Source organism: Salmo salar, chromosome 07 (genome assembly GCF_965601325.2).
Source record: "Salmo salar chromosome 07, fSalSal1, whole genome shotgun sequence".
In the NCBI taxonomy this organism is placed as follows: domain Eukaryota; kingdom Metazoa; phylum Chordata; class Actinopteri; order Salmoniformes; family Salmonidae; genus Salmo; species Salmo salar.
The window spans coordinates 18,256,268-18,278,148 of record NC_138297.1 but is presented as its reverse complement, the minus strand read 5'-3'; the positions used below and the strand labels follow the sequence as shown (position 1 = coordinate 18,278,148).

The 21,881-nt window shown below is 45.7% G+C and overlaps 1 protein-coding gene across 2 annotated transcripts in view; it reads right to left on the bottom strand.

Annotated features, from left to right (window-relative positions):
• Positions 1-1,733: 1,733 nt before the first annotated feature.
• Positions 1,734-21,881, bottom strand: part of LOC106608644 (DENN domain-containing protein 4C) — a 62,751-nt gene continuing 42,603 nt past the window's right edge. Inside the window, exons 17-34 of one of the 2 annotated variants that reach the window (XM_045721593.2) lie at positions 19,931-20,137; positions 19,575-19,703; positions 18,410-18,557; positions 17,939-18,082; positions 15,945-16,070; positions 15,645-15,788; positions 14,410-15,536; positions 13,947-14,151; positions 13,660-13,751; positions 13,191-13,366; positions 10,523-10,714; positions 7,852-8,041; positions 6,389-6,499; positions 5,961-6,098; positions 5,568-5,685; positions 4,490-4,643; positions 4,293-4,357; positions 1,734-4,084 (exon numbers count right to left, since the gene is read on the bottom strand). In XM_045721593.2, the coding sequence (XP_045577549.1) occupies positions 3,948-4,084; positions 4,293-4,357; positions 4,490-4,643; positions 5,568-5,685; positions 5,961-6,098; positions 6,389-6,499; positions 7,852-8,041; positions 10,523-10,714; positions 13,191-13,366; positions 13,660-13,751; positions 13,947-14,151; positions 14,410-15,536; positions 15,645-15,788; positions 15,945-16,070; positions 17,939-18,082; positions 18,410-18,557; positions 19,575-19,703; positions 19,931-20,137 (3,603 nt within the window). In that variant the 3' untranslated portion in view covers positions 1,734-3,947. The remainder of the gene's footprint in view (positions 4,085-4,292; positions 4,358-4,489; positions 4,644-5,567; positions 5,686-5,960; positions 6,099-6,388; positions 6,500-7,851; positions 8,042-10,522; positions 10,715-13,190; positions 13,367-13,659; positions 13,752-13,946; positions 14,152-14,409; positions 15,537-15,644; positions 15,789-15,944; positions 16,071-17,938; positions 18,083-18,409; positions 18,558-19,574; positions 19,704-19,930; positions 20,138-21,881) is intronic. The other variant, XM_045721594.2, reaches the window with a different exon arrangement.

Below are 21,881 nucleotides of genomic sequence, written 5' to 3'. Positions count from 1 at the left end.
TGAATGAGTAGGTGTGTCCAAACTTTTGACTGATATTATATATGTGTGTGTGTGTGTGTGTGTCTGCATCAGGAGATAAAGCTGGTTCCACTTATGTCCATCTTACACAAACTGCATGTGCCTTAGGGGCCAATAAACAGTTTCTCAGGGACTGAAATGGCTAAAGCACTGTTTTGCAGCATAGCCCCTTTTAGGTACATCTTCTATTTTATTAGATTGTTAACTTTAGGATACTAGTAACATATTTAGCTTTACAGTTTCTAGGAAGTTTTGAAAAGGTAGATCATCTTTAATGGAATAGAAGAATAGTCAGGATTAGACAAAACATTTAGCGGTTGCATATAGGATATAAAGCTTTAAAAAGCGTAATAAATGTACCCCTAAAAAATTGTATTATATTTCTATTAGTTTACATCAGGGAAAGGGTCAGGGAAGTGGAGGGATGGTGAACAGTAGATTACACAGTGTTTGGTTTGACACACAGGTCAAAGGTAATTCCAAACTTTGGTGGCTTTCGTGTAGTGACGAAGTACACCGATGAATTCTTACCTTGGAGTAAGACATGATTTAGGTTGCTTTAGACCACACTTAAGTATGTTGGTGATTCCCCCTTCTAGAAGACTGTTGTTTTTGTTTGATCACTATCTGTATGAGCGAACAAGACAATGGTTCAGAAAAAGCTTTCCAAAGTGTTTTTCCAGCATCCGACGTCATCTGTTCATAGGTTAGGAGTAGGTTAGCCAACCTGCAAAGCAAGCACTTCGAAAACAGTTGGTGTTCTTTCGTACTTTACAGTGCTAATGGCTTTGACACGAAAGACCACGAAAATAAACCTATGAGGGTAGTGAGAGAGGAAGTAGGAGATAAACACAGAGAAACGAGAAAAACATGCTATGAATGTTTTTCTTGCAGTCATAATGAGATATTAAATATTCTCCTACTCTCAGCCCACTCCCTGTATACATTGACAAAGGTCTTGGTCCCAACCACAACGCCCTGGGAGAACTTAGTTGTTCATGCAGTTGTTCTCTTCCTTCCTGGTCCTCTTCAGGCATGTTATTGTGTGTCCTAGTTAAGACAGAGTTGTAAGTCTTCAGAAGTAGTACACTGCAAGAGTAGTATGTACAGATATACCAATAAAGTTAATGATCTTGTACATGACTTGATTTACCTTGTACTCATGCATTGATGTTTTTGCATCTTGTATGGGCTATTGCAAAGGGCTATGAATATTGTCAAATGTGCATTCATGTGTGCATGCATTCAAAGTGTGTGCTGAAATTTGTTTACATCCCTTTTAGTGAGAATTTCTCCTTTGCCACAATAATCCATCCACCTGACAGGTGTGGCATATCAAGAAACTGATTAAACATCATGATCATTACACAGGTGCACCTTGTGCTGGGGCCAAGAAAAGGACACTAAAAGCCATAGATCCACATAGGCCGGATGAAATCATTTAAATTGACTGATTTCCTTATGAACTGTAACTCAGTAAAATCTTTGAAATTGTTGCATGCTGTATTTATATTTTTGTTCAGTATATATTTGTATTATTTATTTTTTACATATTGTTAGCATTTTAAAATCATTCATTCTAAAGTTACTTTTCCAGAACTGTGTTGGTGTTTTGGTGGCAAGATGTACTCCCTTAATGCCATGTTGAAGAGTGGGTTAGTAATTGTCTCCAAACCAATGCAGTGACTAATGCAAATAAATCACTAGATGCAGGGTTTGTTTTGAATCAGGTCACAACTAATTTATTGCGGCACAATAGTGTATAGACATTCACATCAATTCCACAGGACAGTAGAGGGTCCGTTTAACCATTTTGTATAGAACGGTCTTTCTGTACATCCTCTGGCGAGCATATCATCATAAGCTCTTAGCCAACAGGAAACGCTCAAATGTACAATGCCACATATGGTGGGATCACTTCAATATAAGGAGAAGTTAGTCAAACGTATAACACCACTGTGTGATTGGACTGCTATATGGACTACAGAACATGTTACCATATCATAACAACAAATCGTTGGAATTAGGGTTATTTTAGGTTTCCTGTAGGTTTTAGATTCTCATCCCATTTACTGATTTGGAAAGAAATGGTGAATTAAATGTTCATCGGTGGTAATATTTGATGTTTAAACCTTTAAAAATGTTGGACCAGAGGATAACAATTGCGGTTAAATCATGTACTAATCTAAGCAGCGCAATCTGAACAATGAACAGAATATTCACACATCTGTATATTCACCCATTGTCCTACAACGCGGTGTGTAGTGCCGTTGTAGGAGTTATGATACTTTCTGGAATGTTATTTGGGTCCGTATTCTTAAAGCATCTTAGAGTGCTGATCTAGGATCGGCATTTCTATTCATAGGCGCTGGGCACATCTCTTCTGTTTGAATACACTATATCACGTTGGTTTTAATGAGTCCTTTACGTTCTGTGTAAAGTCTCTTCCGCTCTTCATTGTCAAAATTGATATTCCATTCACAATCAATGGAAAACAAAAAAAGACGTGACAAAATGAATTAAGGCAGACCACACTAATATGTAAACCTTAAAAGCTAGCTTGTCCAAAGAAAACAGTATTTGCCATAACTACAATGGTTCATGATGCTTTCCAAGAAAGATGTACTAATCTATATATTATGGTTTATGATTAAGGAGTAACCCAAGCATGTACACAAGCAGATTTCTTATCACATAAATGCATATATTGGCATATTTTACCATAATCGTTTTAACTGTACTGTATGTTGCAGTTAAAAAGAAAATCGTTAAAAACATAACACATTGGACTGACTGACTGGTCACTGAGGTACCGCAGTAACTTACCATGGTTTCTTTTCATGTGAGAGAACAGCTCTCGTCTCTTGCTTAAGGCATGGAGCGATGGCAGGAGAAGGAAAGAGCTGCACTTCAGTGGTTTGGCATCTCAGTTCCCTTCCAATTCACACTTACGTTTGATGTCTAGCCGCCACAAATGTCTGGAACGTTCAAGGTTTTTGGGTATAGTATTTCTCTCCTATTGGGTTGTCAATATTGTAAGAATCTAACCTCATATAGTTCTTGCTTTTCTTTAAGACACAAGTGCAGGGTTCTGGAATGTTCTCGAACTGATCTTGACTGACTGTCTGCGGCAGCCTCAATCCGCCCTTATCCAACACTTATTCACACACAAACAAGAGAAAAGTACTCCTCAAAAATAAATTGCATCGAGAGAAACACCCACAATGACAATAACATTTGTTTATAAGACTGAATCTGGAGAAATTATCAAGGCACCAATATTCCTCCTCGTTTTGAAAAAAAAAGGCAACCCCGGTTTTCAAATTTCCCCCATGTAGAAAAATATGTACAAAAAAAGACAACCAATGGACTGGTAAAGTTACCGTTTCTAAAAGTGCACATCAATGACAGTGACGATCAGTATTCTGTCCCTGGGTGAATGGCCTCCTAGGTTACTACAAGGTGGTTCTAGAGGTCACCGTTGGGCTACAGGACAGTAGGACAGAGCTGAAGCAAGGTCACTCAGGACTGGGCAGTGAGATACACACTTCACTCCCTCTACAACATCGATAAAGAAACACACCATTTCATAAAGAACAAGTCTCTCTCCCTCACCCTCCAGAATATTCACATAAATAACTATTTGAGTTACAAATCGGCCTGCGGGATGAGCTACGATAGGCAGGAGAAAAAACATCAACAATAGGGCCTTTCGGGATAGGGATTTTTTTTAAAGTACCATCTTTGGGCGATATGAGGGTGTAAAAATGATCTGTCCAAGATTCTCCCTTACACCCTGACCTACCACTACCCATCAAGTTTCTTTCCCCTTTTTCTCTGTCTCTCTCTCTGCTTCTCTCCACGGCGTGAGTGAGGGCCACAGGTGGAGCGCTTCTCAGACCGTCCAGTAGAGGGCAGCGGTGGCAAGGTCAGATGACTGGAGCTCCAAAGCACTTGAGGCACCACTGGACATTGCTGTTGGGTGGCCGGTCAATCTTGTGCAGGGCCTTGAGCTGCTCTGGGCTCAGATCATCAAAGGCCAGGCGGTATTCACGGTCAAAGGCCTCTGTTGGAAACACAGGAGGGAAGAATATCGAATCAGAACATGATAGAAACCTGGAAATAGAATTAGGTTTATTATACAAATAGCTTATCAAACTCAGGATAGAAAAGCTCATAGTAGTTGTGGTAACTATAGCCGTCTCAACAACACATTGGTTGATTGGAATTACCCAAATCCAAGAGTGGTTGGGTCATTAAAACAGTTCACTCACCGACGTCAATGTTCTCCCGTCCCAATGCCACAAGTGCCAGGAAGAGGATCTCCCTATAGATACCCCTGATAAGAGACAGATCGATTGATTCATGAATAGATCAAAACAGTACAGACACCAACAGAGAACATTGACAAATGCAATGCTTTCGTCTCACAAAATGGATCACCCAAAATCATAAGCTTCAGAGGACGTACCTTTGGCGTTTGACCTCTGGGTGCCGCTTGACCTCTCGGAGGAGCAGATTGATGGGGCCGTATACGTCGTTCGTCTGGATGCTGCGGACGATGCTGTTGAGGAGGGTCCGTGTCTCCTGATGGTCTGTGGGGGCCAAGGTGGCCTTCTTCTCCACTGGGGAACAACAGATGGTTCATTACTCATTACATTCACTGTTCAATACATTAGAATAATGTGTGTCATGGGTATGGATATTTTTAATAGCAGACATCCCAAAGTGCTGACCATTAACAAATATGGCCAAAAATACATGAATGACACAGACAGACAGACAGACAGACAGACAGACAGACAGACAGACAGACAGACAGACAGACAGACAGACAGACAGACAGACAGACAGACAGACAGACAGACAGACAGACAGACAGACAGACAGACAGACAGACAGACAGACAGACAGACAGACAGACAGACAGACAGACAGACAGACAGACAGACAGACAGACAGACAGACAGACAGACAGACAGACAGACAGACAGACAGACAGACAGACAGACAGACAGACAGACAGACAGACAGACAGACAGACAGACAGACAGACAGACAGACAGACAGACAGACAGACAGACAGACAGACAGACAGACAGACAGACAGACAGACAGACAGACAGACAGACAGACAGACAGACAGACAGACAGACAGACAGACAGACAGACAGACAGACAGACAGACAGACAGACAGACAGACAGACAGACAGACAGACAGACAGACAGACAGACAGACAGACAGACAGACAGACAGACAGACAGACAGACAGACAGACAGACAGACAGACAGACAGACAGACAGACAGACAGACAGACAGACAGACAGACAGACAGACAGACAGACAGACAGACAGACAGACAGACAGACAGACAGACAGACAGACAGACAGACAGACAGACAGACAGACAGACAGACAGACAGACAGACAGACAGACAGACAGACAGACAGACAGACAGACAGACAGACAGACAGACAGACAAATGCAGTGTTCTGAGGATGATTGCTTGATCAGACGTATGAGCTGTCTCTCTGTCTGTACTCACGCAGGGTCCTCCAGCTCTGGTAGAGGGGATGGCCAGGCTCCTGGTGCAGGTTAATGTTGTCCCACAGCAGCTGCACATACACCTGTTTACTGTCCTGGGACAGGGAGGTCTGGGGGAGCTGCAAACATAGTGAATGAAAAATACAGACAAACACAGTCATCTTTCTGTTGCCCTACTTGAACAGCGTGATCATAAGTAGAGAGAGCAATGTTCCTAAACTGCGTGAGATTGACCAGTAGTCTATTGTTACAGTACTCTCGGGTGGAGAGGAGTAGTATGTATGTATGTATGTATGTATGTATGTATGTATGTATGTATGTATGTATGGATCTGGGTGGGAGGGTGTGTGTGGGTGAGCATGGGTGTGTGCGGGTGCTCTGCATGGCCATGTACCTGTACTCCGTTGTTGCAGTGTTCCGAGGTGAGGATGAGGCCAGGCAGGTAGCTGGGCAGGTCCAGGCGACAGAAATAAAACACCAGGTTCCAGAAGATGATGGGGTGCTGACTCAGGAATTTATGGGTGTAGATCACCTGGTTGTGAATTAAACAGTGCTCAAACAGGGGTACTACAGTTCATTGTTCAAATCTGTCAAGTCACTGGGATGATGTAAACAGCAAAAGCAAGGTTGAAAAATGACCAGATCATCTGCTAAATGACTTAAAAAGTAAATGGGACACGCATACAATAGCATCTTGACATTACTGACACATAACTAAGTCATAATACATGTGACAATCTATGGGTTCCATTTTGCTGTCCTGTCTAGTTGAAATGTTGCTTCTTTCTGAAGATATTCTTAGGTCTGTTAAATGTGTGTTACCTGGTCCCCCTCGTTCTCTAGTAGGGTCTCCAGTTCTTTGCGGAGGACCAGGGGGCTGAGGTAGGGTACAGACACTGGCATGGGGTTGGGCCGCTTTTGTCCCAGGCCATCCTGAGAGAGACACATACAGACGACTTTAGGCAGTTGCGTAACTCGTTCTGACCATCCACACAAGATAACATTATCGGAAGGTGAACCTTCGTCTGAGCGCTCTGGAGCAGGTTTTCATCAAGGATCTCTATGTACTTTGCTCTGTTCATCTTTCCATTCGATCCTGACTAGTCTCCCTGTAGATGAAAAACATACCCCACAGCATGATACCTCCACCACTGTGCTTCACAGTAGGGATGGTGCAAGGTTTCCTCCAGACATACCAGTTGGCATTGAGGCCAAAGAGTTCAATCTTGGTTTCATCAGACCAGAGAATCTTGTTACTCATGGTCCGATTCATTTAGGTGTCTTTTGGCAAACTCCAAGCGGGCTGTCATGTGCCTTTTTCTGAGGAGAGGTTTCCGTCTGGCCACTCTACCATAAAGGCCTGATTGGTGGAGCGCTGCAGAGACGGTTGTCCTTCTGGAAGGTTTTCAAATCTCCACAGATGAACTCTGGAGCTCTGCCAGAGTGACCATCGGGTTCTTGGTCACCTCCCTGACCAAGGCCCTTCTGCACCGATTTCTCAGTTTGGCCGGGCGGCCAGCTCTAGGAAGAGTCTTGGTGGTTCTAAACTTCTTCCATTTTAGAATGATGGAGGCCATTGTGTTCTTGGGGACCTTCCATGCTGCAGAAATGTTTTGGTACCCTTCCCTAGATCTGTGCCTCGACACAATCCTGTCTCAGAGCTCTACGGACAATTCCTTCAACTTCATGGCTTGGTTTTTGTTCTGAGATGCACTGTCAACTGTGGGACCTTATATAGAAACGTGTGTGGCTTTCCAAATCATGTCCAATCAATAGAATTTACCACAGGTGGACTCCAAGTTGGAACAACTCAAGGATGATCAATGGAAACAGGATCCACCTGAGCTCAATTTCAAGTCTCATAGCACAGGGTCTGAATACTTATGTTTTTTATTTTTCAAACATTTGCGAAAATGTCTAAAAACCTGTTTTCGCTTTGCCATTATGGGGTATTGTGTGTAGATTGATGAGGATTTTTTTGTATGTAATCCCTTTTAGAATAAAGCTGTAACAAAATGTGGAAAAAGTCAAGGGTTTGAATACTTTCCAAATGCACTGTAAATGCATGGCCAGTATGCATGCTGCAGTTTTAGAGTACCGGAAAATTACATTTCAATGAGTCCACAAATAAAAAGTCATTTTCGACTCAAAGATGAATTTCAATTGATACCCTGAATTGACTTAACTGAAATGTAATTGACTCAAGTCCAAGGATTGAGAGGACATTATTGGGACATTGTGAGGACATTATTGGTACATTATGAAAACATTCTAAGGACACTCACCACCTCTGTCAGGCTGCAGGGCAGGCTGGTGGTGGACACGCCGTGTCCGGGTTGTCTCTGGGCAGAGACCAGGCTCTGTAGTGGCCCGCCCACGCTGTTACTGCGCGTCAGAGACGTCCCCCGCTTCCCTGCCTGGTGTTCCAGCAAGCCCAGAGGGTCCGACTGAGCCGGCTCCGGTACCGGTACCAAACTGACAAACGTATAGAGGAGAGGGCAAATACAGAGACATAGGAACTTTAACAACAGAAACATTTACAGCAAGAGTGAGTCAAGTCGTCAGCTTGTGATGTTTCGGCTCTGACAGTTCAATTTAAAAGAGGAAGAAGTTAGCATCATTAGGGTACACGTGATGGCCCTTATAATAGTATCAAATATATTTAGAACTGGCCTCTCGAGTGGCGCAGTGGTCTAAGGCACTGCATCGCAGTGCTAGCTGTGCCACTAGAGATTCTGGGTTAGAGTACAGGCTCGGTCGCAGCCGGCCCATTGGCCCAGTGTCATCCAGGTTAGGGGAGGGTTTGGCCCGGCAGGGATGTCCTTGTTCCATCGCGCACTAGCGACTCCTGTGGTGGGCCGGGCGCAGTGCACGTTGACACGGTTGCCAGGAGTACAGTGTTTCCTCTGACACACTGGTGGGGCTAACTACCGGGTTAAGCGGGTGTTGTGTCAAGAAGCACTTTTTTTTTATTTATTTTTTTAAACACACACAAGGCCACGAATGTTCTTTGAAAGACAGGGTCCTGAAAAAGGGACGTTTCTTTTTTTGCTGAGTTTATATATACTGCTCAAAAAAATAAAGGGAACACTTAAACAACACATCCTAGATCTGAATGAAAGAAATAATCTTATTAAATACTTTTTTCTTTACATAGTTCAATGTGCTGACAACAAAATCACACAAAAATAATCAATGGAAATCCAATTTATCAACCCATGGAGGTCTGGATTTGGAGTCACAGTCAAAATTAAAGTGGAAAACCACTCTACAGGCTGATCCAACTTTGATGTAATGTCCTTAAAACAAGTCAAAATGAGGCTCAGTAGTGTGTGTGGCCTCCACGTGCCGGTATGACCTCCCTACAACGCCTGGGCATGCTCCTGATGAGGTGGCGGATGGTCTCTTGAGGGATCTCCTCCCAGACCTGGACTAAAGCATCCGCCAACTCCTGGACAGTCTGTGGGGCAACGTGGCGTTGGTGGATGGAGCGAGACATGATGTCCCAGATGTGCTCAATTTGATTCAGGTCTGGGGAACGGGCGGGCCAGTCCGTAGCATCAATGCCTTCCTCTTGCAGGAACTGCTGACACACTCCAGCCACATGAGGTCTAGCATTGTCTTGCATTAGGAGGAACCCAGGGCCAACCGCACGAGCATATGGTCTCACAAGGGGTCTGAGGATCTCATCTCGGTACCTAATGGCAGTCAGGCTACCTCTGGCGAGCACATGGTGGGCTGTGCAGCCCCCCAAAGAAATGCCACCCCACACCATGACTGACCCACCGCCAAACCGGTCATGCTGGAGGATGTTGCAGGCAGCAGAACGTCCTCCACGGCGTCTCCAGACTCTGTCACGTCTGTCACGTGCTCAGTGTGAACCTGCTTTCATCTGTGAAGAGCACAGGGCGCCAGTGGTGAATTTGCCAATCTTGGTGTTCTCTGGCAAATGCCAAACGTCCTGCACGGTGTTGGGCTGTAAGCACAACCCCCACCTGTGGACGTCGGGCCCTCATACCACCCTCATGGAGTCTGTTTCTGACCGTTTGAGCAGACACATGCACATTTGTGGCCTGCTGGAGGTCATTTTGCAGGTCTCTGGCAGTGCTTCTCCTGCACCTCCTTGCACAAAGGCGGAGGTAGCGGTCCTGCTGCTGGGTTGTTTCCCTCCTACGGCCTCCTCCACGTCTCCTGATGTACTGGCCTGTCTCCTGGTAGCGCCTCCATGCTCTGGACACTACGCTGACAGACACAGCAAACCTTCTTGCCACAGCTCGCATTGATGTGCCATCCTGGATGAGCTGCACTACCTGAGCCACTTGTGTGGGTTGTAGACTCCGTCTCATGCTACCACTAGAGTGAAAGCACTGCCAGCATTCAAAAGTGACCAAAACATCAGCCAGGAAGCATAGGAAATGAGAAGTGGTCTGTGGTCCCCACCTGCAGAACCAGTCCTTTATTGGGGGTGTCATGCTAATTACCTATAATTTCCACCTGTTGTCTATTCCATTTGCACAACAGCATGTGCAATTTATTGTCAATCAGTGTTGCTTCCTAAGTGGACAGTTTGATTTCACAGAAGTGTGACTGACTTGGAGTTACATTGTGTTGTTTAAGTGTTCCCTTTATTTTTTTGAGCAGTGTATATAGAACTAAACCAAGATACTTCATCTGTGTTCTTTTCAATGTGAGCAAATGAAGCATAGTGGGCAGAGCCAAGAACAAGCTAGCGAGACCCTATTGGCGCATTCCAACATGCATTTGCATGTTTCTGTTAGGGAATGTCTGCGGAATGTAGGCCCAATTGCATTTCACTCCATACTCCCCCCACTGCCGGCCACTGGGCTTCCTCTCCTCACCAGATTTATACATCCGGTGAAACATCTGGGTCCTTGTTCTACCTGTGTTAGTATCGTCACTAAGTCATTCATGAGACAGGCATTTCTGTGAACAGACCTCTTGTGAGTGGCGGTTTGGCTGGTCGGGACCTCCCCTGGGTCCTCAGAGGAGGATTCTGGGAAGCTGATGAGGTCCGGGCGCGGGGTGTCTGCTGCACCCCCCACCTTGAGCACGGTGGAGTCCGTAGTTGTGGGCTGGTGGCTGGCGCTGTGGATACTGTCTCCTGATGCACTGGGCTTCAGGTAGAACCTGTAGGGGAGATCAACACTATGAAACAGAATAGAGAATACACAACTATCCAGCCATATACAGTACTGTGAAAAAGTATTTGCCCCCTTTCCAATTTTCTCTATTTTTTCATACTAAATGCTATCACATTTTCAACCAAAACCTAATATTAGATAAATGGAACCTGAGTGAATAAATAACCCAACAATGACATACTTATTTCATTAATTTCATAAACAAAGTTATGCAACACCCAATGCCCCTGTGTGAAAAAGTAATTGCCCCCTTACAATCAATAACTGGTTTTGCCACCTTTAGCTGCAATGACTGCAACCAAACACTTCCTGTAGTTGTTGATCAGTCTCTCACATAACTGGAGGAATTTTTGCCCACTCTCCATGCAGAACTTCTTTAACTCAGCGACATTTGTGGGTTTTCAAGCATGTTGTTTCAAGTCCTGCCACAACATCTCAATTGGGATTAGGTCTGGACTTTGACTAGGCCATTCCAAAACTTCAACTTTTTAGCCATTTTTATGTCGACTTGATAATGTGTCTCGGATTATTTTCTTGCTGCATGACCCAGCTGCACTTCAGCTCACAGACGGATGGCCTGACATTCTCCTTTAGAATTCTCTGATATAGAAGGAACCATGAATTCTGCTCTGTAAAGGTAAGTCATCCAGGTACTGAGGCAGAAAAACATCTCCAAACCATCACACTACCACCACCAAGCTTGACCGTTGGTATAAGGTTCTTAGTGTGGAATGCGGTGTTTGATTTGTCAGGCATAACGGGACCCATGTGGTCCAAAAAGTTATACTTTTGACTCATCTGTCCATAGAACATTCTTCCAAGAGTCTTGATGATCATCCAGGTGCTTCCAGATGCTTTTTGGCAAACCTGAGTCAACTTTTTGGATGAGATGGGTCCCATATATACACACACACACACACAGGTTTGCAGCCACATAGAACCTTTTAAAGACTTTGACAACTGCAATAAGGTATCTAACATTATCCCGTTAAAATGTTTTCAAAGTTTCTGACAAAGCCTTCCACCTTATCCTTGAATGCAGACATTTTTGTGTGAGTGCTTGATTGTGTTTTGTACATGAAATCTGATTTAGTGTGTCCAAATTAATTGAGGTTAAAAGTCCAATGCAGCAGTTCTCAATATAATTGTCTTTTTAAAAAGTAGCATCTTAGCAAAGAGTAAGAATTTTTCTAGGACTGTCTGGGAGTGGTCTGAGTGGGGAGGGGGAAACTGAAAACTAGCTGTTATTGGCAGAGATTTGGAACTATTTCTTATTGGTCTAAAAACTAGTTTACTGCCTGGTGATGTCACCGCGCAGTCCAAAAACTCCATCCCACCAAAACAGGCAAAATATCAGTCTTTTCAAACAGCTCTTACAATAAAAGGGCATTATCATTATTTTCACAGCATTATTCCAACCTCATAGTGGGGAAATATACACTACTGTTCAAAAGTTTGGTGTCACTTCGAAATGTCCTTGTTTTTGAAAGAAAAGCTAATTTTTTGTTCATTAAAATAACATCAAATTGATCAGAAATACAGCGTAGACATTGTTAATGTTGTAAATGACTATTGTAGCTGGAAACAGCAGATTTCTTATGGAATATCTACATAGGTGTACAGAGGCCCATTATCAGCAACCATCACTCCTGTGTTCCAATGGCACGTTGTGTTAGCTAATCCAAGTTTATCATTTTAAAAGGCTAATTGATCATTAGAAAACCCTTTTGCAATTATGTTAGCACAGCTGAAAATTGTTGTCCTAATTAAAGAAGCAATACAAATGGCCTTCTTTAGACTAGTTGATTATCTGGAGCATTAGCATTTGTGGGTTCGATTACAGGCTCAAAATGGCCAGAAACAAAGGACTTTCTTCTGAAACTCGTCAGTCTATTCTTGTTCTGAGAAATGAAGGCTATTCCATGCGAGAAATTGCCAAAAAACTGAAGACCTCGTACAACGCTGTGTACTACTCCCTTCACAGAACAGCGGAAACTGACTCTACCCAGAATAGAAAGAGGAGTGGGAGGCCCCGGTGCACAACTGAGCAAGAGCACAAGTACATTAGAGTGTCTAGTTTGAGAAACTGACGCCTCACAAGTCCTCAACTGGCAGCTTCATTAAATAGTACACGCAAAACACCAGTCTCAACGTCAGCAGTGAAGGGGCGACTCCGGGATGCTGACCTTCTCGGCAGAGTTCCTCTGTCCAGTGTCTGTGTTCTTTTGCCCATCTTAATCTTTTCTTTTTATTGGCCAGTGTGAGATACAGATTTTTCATTGCAACTCTGCCTAGAAGGCCAGCATCCCGGAGTCGCCAATTCACTGTTGACGTTTCTAAGTGACCCCAAACTTCTAAACGGTAGTGTATATAAAACACAGGGAAATCACTGGGCTTTAAAACAGGAAAAATATACTATTAAACGGATCTATTCAACGATCAAGAAATCCATAGACACCCACGCTGTGTTGGTGCGCAGGTCGTGGAACTCGACGTGGAGCAGAGGCAGGAAGGCGGTGCGGCAGAAAGGACAGGTGGTGTTGAGGTTGGAGTCGTCTGCCGTCCAGCCCGCCATGATCTCCTCGTCGTACACCAGACACTCACACGACCGACACAGGGAGCAGCTGGACATCAGCACCTAGGAACACATGGAAACGCACACACACACACACACACACACACACACACACACACACACACACACACACACACAGAGAAACATTACAGATGCACCTGGCATAGGCTACTTGAGGCTCCCTGGCTAGATAACAGCAGCAAACCCGTGTTATGGATAGCAAGATGTCACAGTCTAAAATGACTCTATAGCTCCTATGTATGTACTGCCAGGTTACTAAAGCACTTGTACTCACTGACTCGGTGAGACAGTATGTTGAGTACTGTAGCCAGTTATTGTGAGTATGATATTCTCACCTCTAGGGCACAGTTTTGGTAGATACTTGAGGAGCTGGTGTGGTGGGAGCCTTGATCAGAGTCTGGACCTCTCCCTGGCCGTCCTGGAGTGACTACACACACACACACACACTCACTTTTCAACCATACACCCTTCTACATATTTTTTGTGTGTTTACTGTGCGCGCACGGGTAACGTTGTTTGTCTCTGCGTGCATGCATAGGAGTATGTGAGTATATGCATATATACTTTTGTATTTATATAAGCTGTGTGTGTGTGTGTGTGTGTGTGTGTGCGCGCGTCTTACGTGTGGAGTGAGGTCCTCTCCCTGTGTCACTGCTGCTACTGCTGCTGGCCAGGCTGGTGCTGCTCTGTGTCAGTCCGTTGGACACCAAGCCTTGGGTTGGCCCTCTGTGGGTGGGACTGTCCCCTCCTCCACCCCCTGACAGCATGGACTCATCCAGCCCGGCAGGGAAACTATCCCTATCCCTGTAGCCCGGGGCCAGCTCATCCTGGGGAGAGGGGGGGGGGGAAATAAGAAAAAAATTCTAAACGCATTCTGCAATATGATTTGCGAGGTGAAACTGAAATGAGAAGCTCTGCTTGCATAATGAAAGTCTTCCATCATTTTTCTGTATATAATGGTGTTTGGCCGTGTGGTATCTATATAATCCGGCTGTTGCAGGTTATTTTTGTGCAATTAATTACCATTTTACTGTTATTTCTTTGTTAATCTATGTATGCATGTTCTGCAGTCCATCCCCGCTCACCTCGTCATCGGAGTAGGAATAGGCTGAGGCCACGGCCCCCCACACTTTGCTGGCCAGGTTTCCTGCCTGCTTCATGCCTGACTTCAACACGTCCATCTTGGGACCAGAGAGCAAGGTGTCCATCTTCATGCCTGAGATGGAGTTGATGACTGAGCCCAGCGAGCCGTTTTGCGAGGACCTCACCAGCGCCGTCAGTGACGACCTCGGGCTGGCCACAACACCGCCGGAAGAGGCAGGGCTCCTGGTGGCCATAACGGCGAAGGTCTTGGAGCGCGTGACAGCAGCAGGGCTGCGTTTGGGCGTCGAGTCCCCGCTTAAACCCCCTGGGTGTTTGACAGGGGGCACAGGGAGGCTGGACCTCCGTTCTAGAGCTTGCTTAACTGGGGCAGTGTCCGGGGAAGAGTCCCCTCCCTGGCCCCCCTGGTGGAACTCCATACTGGAGGACTTGGGGCCCAGTGGGCTTCGCAGGCTCATGTACATCTCAATCTCGTCTGCCAGGTTTCGGGACACCACGGCGGGCAGGGAGTGCGGCAGCTCCTGGCTGGTTACGGACGCCAACTCTTCGTGCTCTGAGACCAGCAGGGAGAGGGGATCAGCCCCGACCTCCACCTCCTTCATCTCCAGGGTTGGCAGAGAGTCATCACCCCTCCCCCCTGAATCTCCTTCCTCCTCCAACTTCAGTCCCATCTCATCCTCCCCGTCCATTCTCTTCTCCTCTTTCCCTAGCCCCTCCTCCAGTGGGGTTGGGTCCATTACAGGGCCCTCCTCCTCTGACAGTTTCCCCAGCATCGGACCACGCCCCTCCTCTGACTCCAACTCCTTAAAAAGAGCCTTGGATGGCGGATTTGTAGGCGGTTGGGTGGTGCCACACCCAGAAAGGGCAGCGGCAAGGATTCGGGCATCGGCGCCCATGCGTCTCGCGATGTGGTCCACGCCATGTTTCTCCATCAGCATGCCAGCACGACTCTCGACGCTGAAGCTGCAGCTGCGCTCCGAGAAGGCCTTCTGGCGCTGGCCCTGAACTGCAGGCCCCGCCTCCCCAGAGCCACCCGGGGCTGCGGACTCACCCTCCTCTGGCAGAGAGACATCCTGGCTCTGGCTGCGCAGAGAGAACAGCTTCCCTGGGGCTGGTGGTAGAGAGTTCAGTGATATTGCAGATGTTACCCTTAATATCAAGTGTGTCAACCTCAGATTGAGATTAGGTTTATAAATTTGGGTCTGCTCCTGTCACTTACCAGTGCCTCCTCTCTTCATGGCGGTATCGAAGCTCCCTCCTGTGGACAGCTTGACGATGCTGGGGACATGTAGGATGGCTTCAACAGGGCTGGTGGGCTCCGCTACGACCACAGAACTGTCCACCGAGCCAGCTATGTCCCCACCTGAAGAGACATTATCCCACATCAATTGAACTTATTTTTTTTAATTATTCATTTTTGCTGATAGAAAATCCTGAATAAAAATGCATGCTCAACCAGCAGATGAGTTCTTCTAGATTAGACTGGCGTTTATATTTTGGAAATGCCCGATTTGGTTACCATTGTGCTGTGCTTTGGGCTTGCTCCGGTGATCCACATCGATAAGAGGGGCTGCTGATTGAGCCAAATCCACTTGCTCCTGATGCAACTCATCTTTAGAGCCGTAGCCCTGATCAGACTGACCTCCTGTGGGACACAAACATATTGTTTTCATCTACCCAGTCCGTTCAGATCTGTGCATACTGTGAGGGAAAAAAGTATTTGATCCCCTGCTGATTTTGTACATTTGCCCACTTATCAGTCTATAATTTTAATGGTAGGTTTATTTGAACAGTGAGAGACAGAATAACAACAAAAAAGACAACTTTTTTTTAAATTATAAAATGATTTGCATTTTAATGAGGGAAATAAGTATCTGCGAAACATGACTTAGTACTTGGTGGCAAAACCCTTGTTGGCAATCACAGAGGTCAGACGTTTCTTGTAGTTGGCCACCAGGTTTGCACACATCTCAGGAGGGATTTTGTCCCACACTCCTCTTTGCAGATCTTCTCCAAGTCATTAAGGCTTCGAGGCTGACGTTTGGCAACTCGAACCTTCAGCTCCCTCCACAGATTTTCTATGGGATTAAGGTCTGGAGACTGGCTAGGCCACTCCAGGACCTTAATGTGCTTCTTCTTCAGCCACTCCTTTGTTGCCTTGGCTGTGTGTTTTGGGTCATTGTCATGCTGGAATACCCATCCACGACCCATTTTCAATGCCCTGGCTGAGGGAAGGAGGTTCTCACCCAAGATTTGACGGTACATGGCCCCGTCCATCGTCCCTTTGATGCGGTGAAGTTGTCCTGTCCCCTTAGCAGAAAAACACCCCCAAAGCATAATGTTTCCACCTCCATGTTTGACGGTGGGGATGGTGTTCTTGGGGTCACAGGCAGCGTTCCTCCTCCTCCAAACACGGCGAGTTGAGTTGATGCCAAAGAGCTCCATTTTGGTCTCATCTGACCACAACACTTTCACCCAGTTGTCCTCTGAATCATTCAGATGTTCATTGGCAAACTTCAGACGGGCATGTATATGTGCTTTCTTGAGCAGGGGGACCTTGCGGGCGCTGCAGGATTTCAGTCCTTCACGGCGAAGTGTGTTACCAATTGTTTTCTTGGTGACTATGGTCCCAGCTGCCTTGAGATCATTGACAAGATCCTCCCGTGTAGTTCTGGGCTGATTCCTCACCGTTCTCATGATCATTGCAACTCCACAAGGTGAGATCTTGCATGGAGCCCCAGGCTGAGAGAGATTGACAGTTCTTTTGTGTTTCTTCCATTTGCGAATAATCGCACCAACTGTTGTTACCTTCTCACCAAGCTGCTTGGCAAATGTCTTGCAGCCCATTCCAGCCTTGTGTAGGTCTACAATCTTGTCCCTGACATCCTTGGAGAGCTCTTTGGTCTTGGCCATGGTGGAGAGTTTGGAATCTGATTGATTGATTGCTACTGTGAACAGGTGTCTTTTATACAGGTAACAAGCTGAGATTAGGAGCACTCCCTTTAAGAGTGTGCTCCTAATCTCAGCTCGTTACCTGTATAAAAAACACCTGGGAGCCAGAAATCTTTCTGATTGAGAGGGGGTCAAATACTTATTTCCCTCATTAAAATGCAAATCAATTTATAACATTTTTGCCATGCGTTTGTCTGGATTTTTATTTTGTTACTTTGTCTCTCACTGTTCAAATAAACCTACATTAAAATTATAGACTGATCTTTTCTTTGTCAGTGGGCAAACGTACAAAATCAGCAGAGGATCAAATACTTTATTCCTTCACTGTATCTAAGGAGTTGAGGCTCAGTGCCCGGAGCTATAGGCTAATATCTAGGGGTGAGGGGCTAGCAGCTTGGGGATAGGGGCTAGGAGCCAGCAGCTAGGGGCTGAGCAAAGTTGTGTGAGTGGCCTGGTCCAGTGTTTCAAGGCTTTAGTCTACCTGTGCTGCAGCCTACCTGTGCTGCAGCCTACCTGTGCTGCAGCCTACCTGTGCTGCAGCCTACCTGTGCTGCAGCCTACCTGTGCTGCAGTGGTTGTCTGTGGCGTCTCCTATGATGAGGCTGCGTGCGAACAGCGTGTGATCCTCTCCGTTCACCTCACTGGAGTGATCTGCACTCCCGTGGCTCATCCGATCGCCGCTCACCAAGCCGCTCACTGACACCACTACAGACAGAGAACAAGCCTACATCACTTCCTGTGTCCCAGATCAGAGTTTTAGGTGAGTAAGGTAAAAGGGAGCTACTGCCCTTTACCATGTAGTAGCTATACAAAGAAACAAAGCAATACAGCCTGTACAGTATAATACTGTATTATTGTGAATAGACTTTACTGTCCTACAATCAAGCACATTCATTACATTGCATCGTTAAAATGGATTTAAAACATTTAGAAAGAAATATGCATTTGGTGCAAAACCTGTTGTGATTCCACTCCAACCTAAGTGAACGACACTCTCCCATGCTCCGTCCCTGTAGTGTTCTGACACCTCACCTGTCGTGATGATGGTGGGTCCTTTCGTGGCGGGCATCCGGTGGAGTGCCTGTTTAAATTGGGCTACAGTGCGCACCACGTTGCGAACCTTGGCCCACATGAAGAGACCACTGCGGTTTCGACTTGGCCAGGGACCTTCCAGAACAGCCTGGAGGAAAGAGCGGATTGCAAGTTAACATGGACCTGCTTTGAATTTAGGTATTTGTATGAGCTAGTTTAAAGTGCCCTAACCCTCCCTACACCTTTGCCCTAATCTTAAATGTTTGCAGATATATAAAAGGTATAAGCAATATGGTGGAATCTCCACCACTAAACATCTTAAAGGGATAGTTTGATATTTTGGTAATGAAACCCTTTATCTACTTCCTCAGAGCCTGATGAACTAGCTGATACCATTTTTATGTCTCTGTGTCCAGTATGAAGGTAGCATGCCAACGTTTCCTGTAGACTTCCAGTCATTGCGCTAATGCTAGTCAGCATTAGCTCACAAAACTACTGCAAACTTCCTTCATACTGGACGCAGAGACAAAAATGGTGTTCATGAATTCATCAGACTCTCGGGAAATTACCCACATCTATCCCTTCAACCCTATTCAGACCAAACACTGAAGGGTCAAAGGAAATGGGGCAGGGAGCCAATTGGACTGTATGTACATGTAACTGCCAAAATAAAAGGAAACACGCGAGTAAATGAGGGATACAAAATATATTGAAAGCAGGTGCCTCCACACAGGTGTGGTTCCTAAGTAATTAACATCCCATTATGCTTAGGGTCAAGTATAAAAATACCCAGTTGCCCATTATTTTGGCTACCATGGCTAGTTGGAGATCTCAGTGACTTTGAAAGAGGGGTCTCAAAGGAGTATAGGATAGATATTTATACACACACACACACACACACACCAGATCTCAACCCAATTGAACACTTAAAGGAGATTCTGGAGCGGCGCCTGAGACGGCGTTTTCCAACACCATCAACAAAATGATGGAATTTCTTGTGGAAGAATGGTGTCGCATCCCTCCAATAAAGTTCCAGACACTTGTAGAATCTATAACAAGGCGCATTGAAGCCGTTCTGGCCCAACGCCCTATTTAGACACTATGTTGGTGTTTCCTTTATTTTGGCAGTTACCTGTAAGTGTATGGGCTGGTTAAAGTAACCCACCTTGTTGTAGTAGCCATAGGTGATAGCGTTAGGGTGCACCCCTGCCTTCCTCATCTCCACCAGAACACGGACGGCCATGACCGGCTGACCGTACAAACCACACAGCTGCATCACTACACGGTAACACACCTACAGAGGGAGAGATGGTGGCTAATAACAACAACCTAATAGCTACAGTAGACTTCCACTGTAGTCATTACCCCTGTAGTGGAAATGATGACAGTCGCACGCACACACCCACACAAAGACTCATGTTAACGTTGACAAACACCACCCCCCCCCCCCACATACCAATCTCCCCACAACCAAAACCCCACAACCCAACCCTTCCCATACCCCAACTCCCCTCCCTTCACCTCATCCAGGACCTCCACCTCAGAGGTCCTCATCTTGAGCAGGACGTTGTAGGCCTGCTGCATTGCCCAGCTCTTGGACTGGACCAGCCTCACCCCGACAGGCAGACAGATGAACCACAGACTGTAGCAGTGGCTGAACAGACACTTGGCCCACAGCGGAGGGTCGGAGTAGAAGCGCTTGGCCATCTTGTAGGCCAGCTTGATCTCCTGCGGAGGGGAAAAGTTAATTTCTGTTCAGTTTAAATGAGCTTTTTTTGTCACTTTAATGGGGGTGGGAGACATGAATACAATTGAATGATTATGAGATGATTTTAAGTTTATTATTATCCTGTGCTATTTCCTCATGGTCAGAGTTGGGAGGAGAGTGTGTGTGACTGTGCACGTTCCTAATGGTGAACCTTCCCTCCCTCCGTACAACAATGGCCTAATAATACTGCATGTGGCTCTCTGAGGCGAGAGTCTTTCAAGCGCCACAGAAATATTAAACGCCCACATACTGACACCCACCACGCAGTGTTTGTGGTGTGTGTGTGAATATAAAAAAATGTGTGATGCATATTATGGAATCTATTTATATAATTAGATTAGTACAAATAAATGTTTTGTAATACCCGTGGTATACGGCTTTCAGCCAAATCAGCATTCAGGGCTCGACCCACCCAGTTTATATTATGTAATCTATTTATTTTCAAGGTACTTTTTAGGTCTTCTACACGTAGCCAGACAAGCGCTACACATACACAGCAAACAGTTTTGTCTGACCTGGAAAAATATATTGGCCTCCCACAAAAGCAGAGGACGACAAAACAACAAGAATCACAAAAACAAAAAAAGCCTGTTTCCTGGGAGGTCTATTATTCTAAAAACAGGTCACAGTGACCCCCTTCCCCAAAACACACACACCCCCTCTTCCATCTCTGTCCAAAGTAAGCTGGTTGTCTGTACTTGGCCTAGACAGAATTCAAAGAGCAGCAGCGTTACAGCCCAGAGTCTGCTATTCTACTCTGCCCTATATTGTAAATAAGTTGCTGCTGATGACAGTGGTGAGTGACTTATTTTTATTGGAACCAGCCTGTGTACCATTCCAGAAGGAGAATGGTTGTCCAAAATGGCACCATATTCCCTACATAGTGCACACATTACCCTATATGCCCTGCTGAAAAGTACAGTACTATATAGGGAACAGGGGGCCATTTGGGACACCGGGTGAGAGAATGACTCAGCAGCCGACAGCGTCCATGGCAGGCAACGTTATTCCCTGACTGGGGAATTGGTCATGTGGTCAGGGCAGTAGACAGGGCACAGTGAGTAGAACTAAAATGATCAGGACAATGTTGTTGACCAATGTCTGTTGACCAAGATGGCGCTGCAGTGAATTGTAGCAGTTTTACGGGCTCCTGAGCAATTCTGCTTTTTGTGGGGTTTTTTTACGCTGGTCTTAACTTTTTTTTTTAACGTAATGTCACTGTCATAATTTCCTATGACCAAAAACAGCATCTGGACATCAGAACAGCTTCGGGGCACGCAACACTGAACCATGCATGAGAGCCCCAGCTGTTCCGTACAACTGTGTGATCTCGCTTTCCAGAGCCGATGCGAGTAAGACCTTTAAAAACAGGTTAACATTCGCAAGGCCACGGGGTCAGACAGAATACCAGGACACGTACTCAGAGTATGTGCTGACTAGCTGGCAAGTGTCTTCACTCACCTGGTCTGTAATACCAATTTGTTTCAAGCAGACCACCATAGTCCTCGTGCCAAGAACACCAAGGTAATCTGCCTAAATGACTATCGCCCCTTAGCACTCGCATCATCAGCCACACTGACCAACACAGGGGCCCTCAGGGGTGTGTAATTCATCCCCACCTGTACTCCCTGTTCAACCAGGACTGCGTGGTCTCTGACGACACAACAGTGGTAGGACTGATCACCGACGACGATGAGGCAGCCT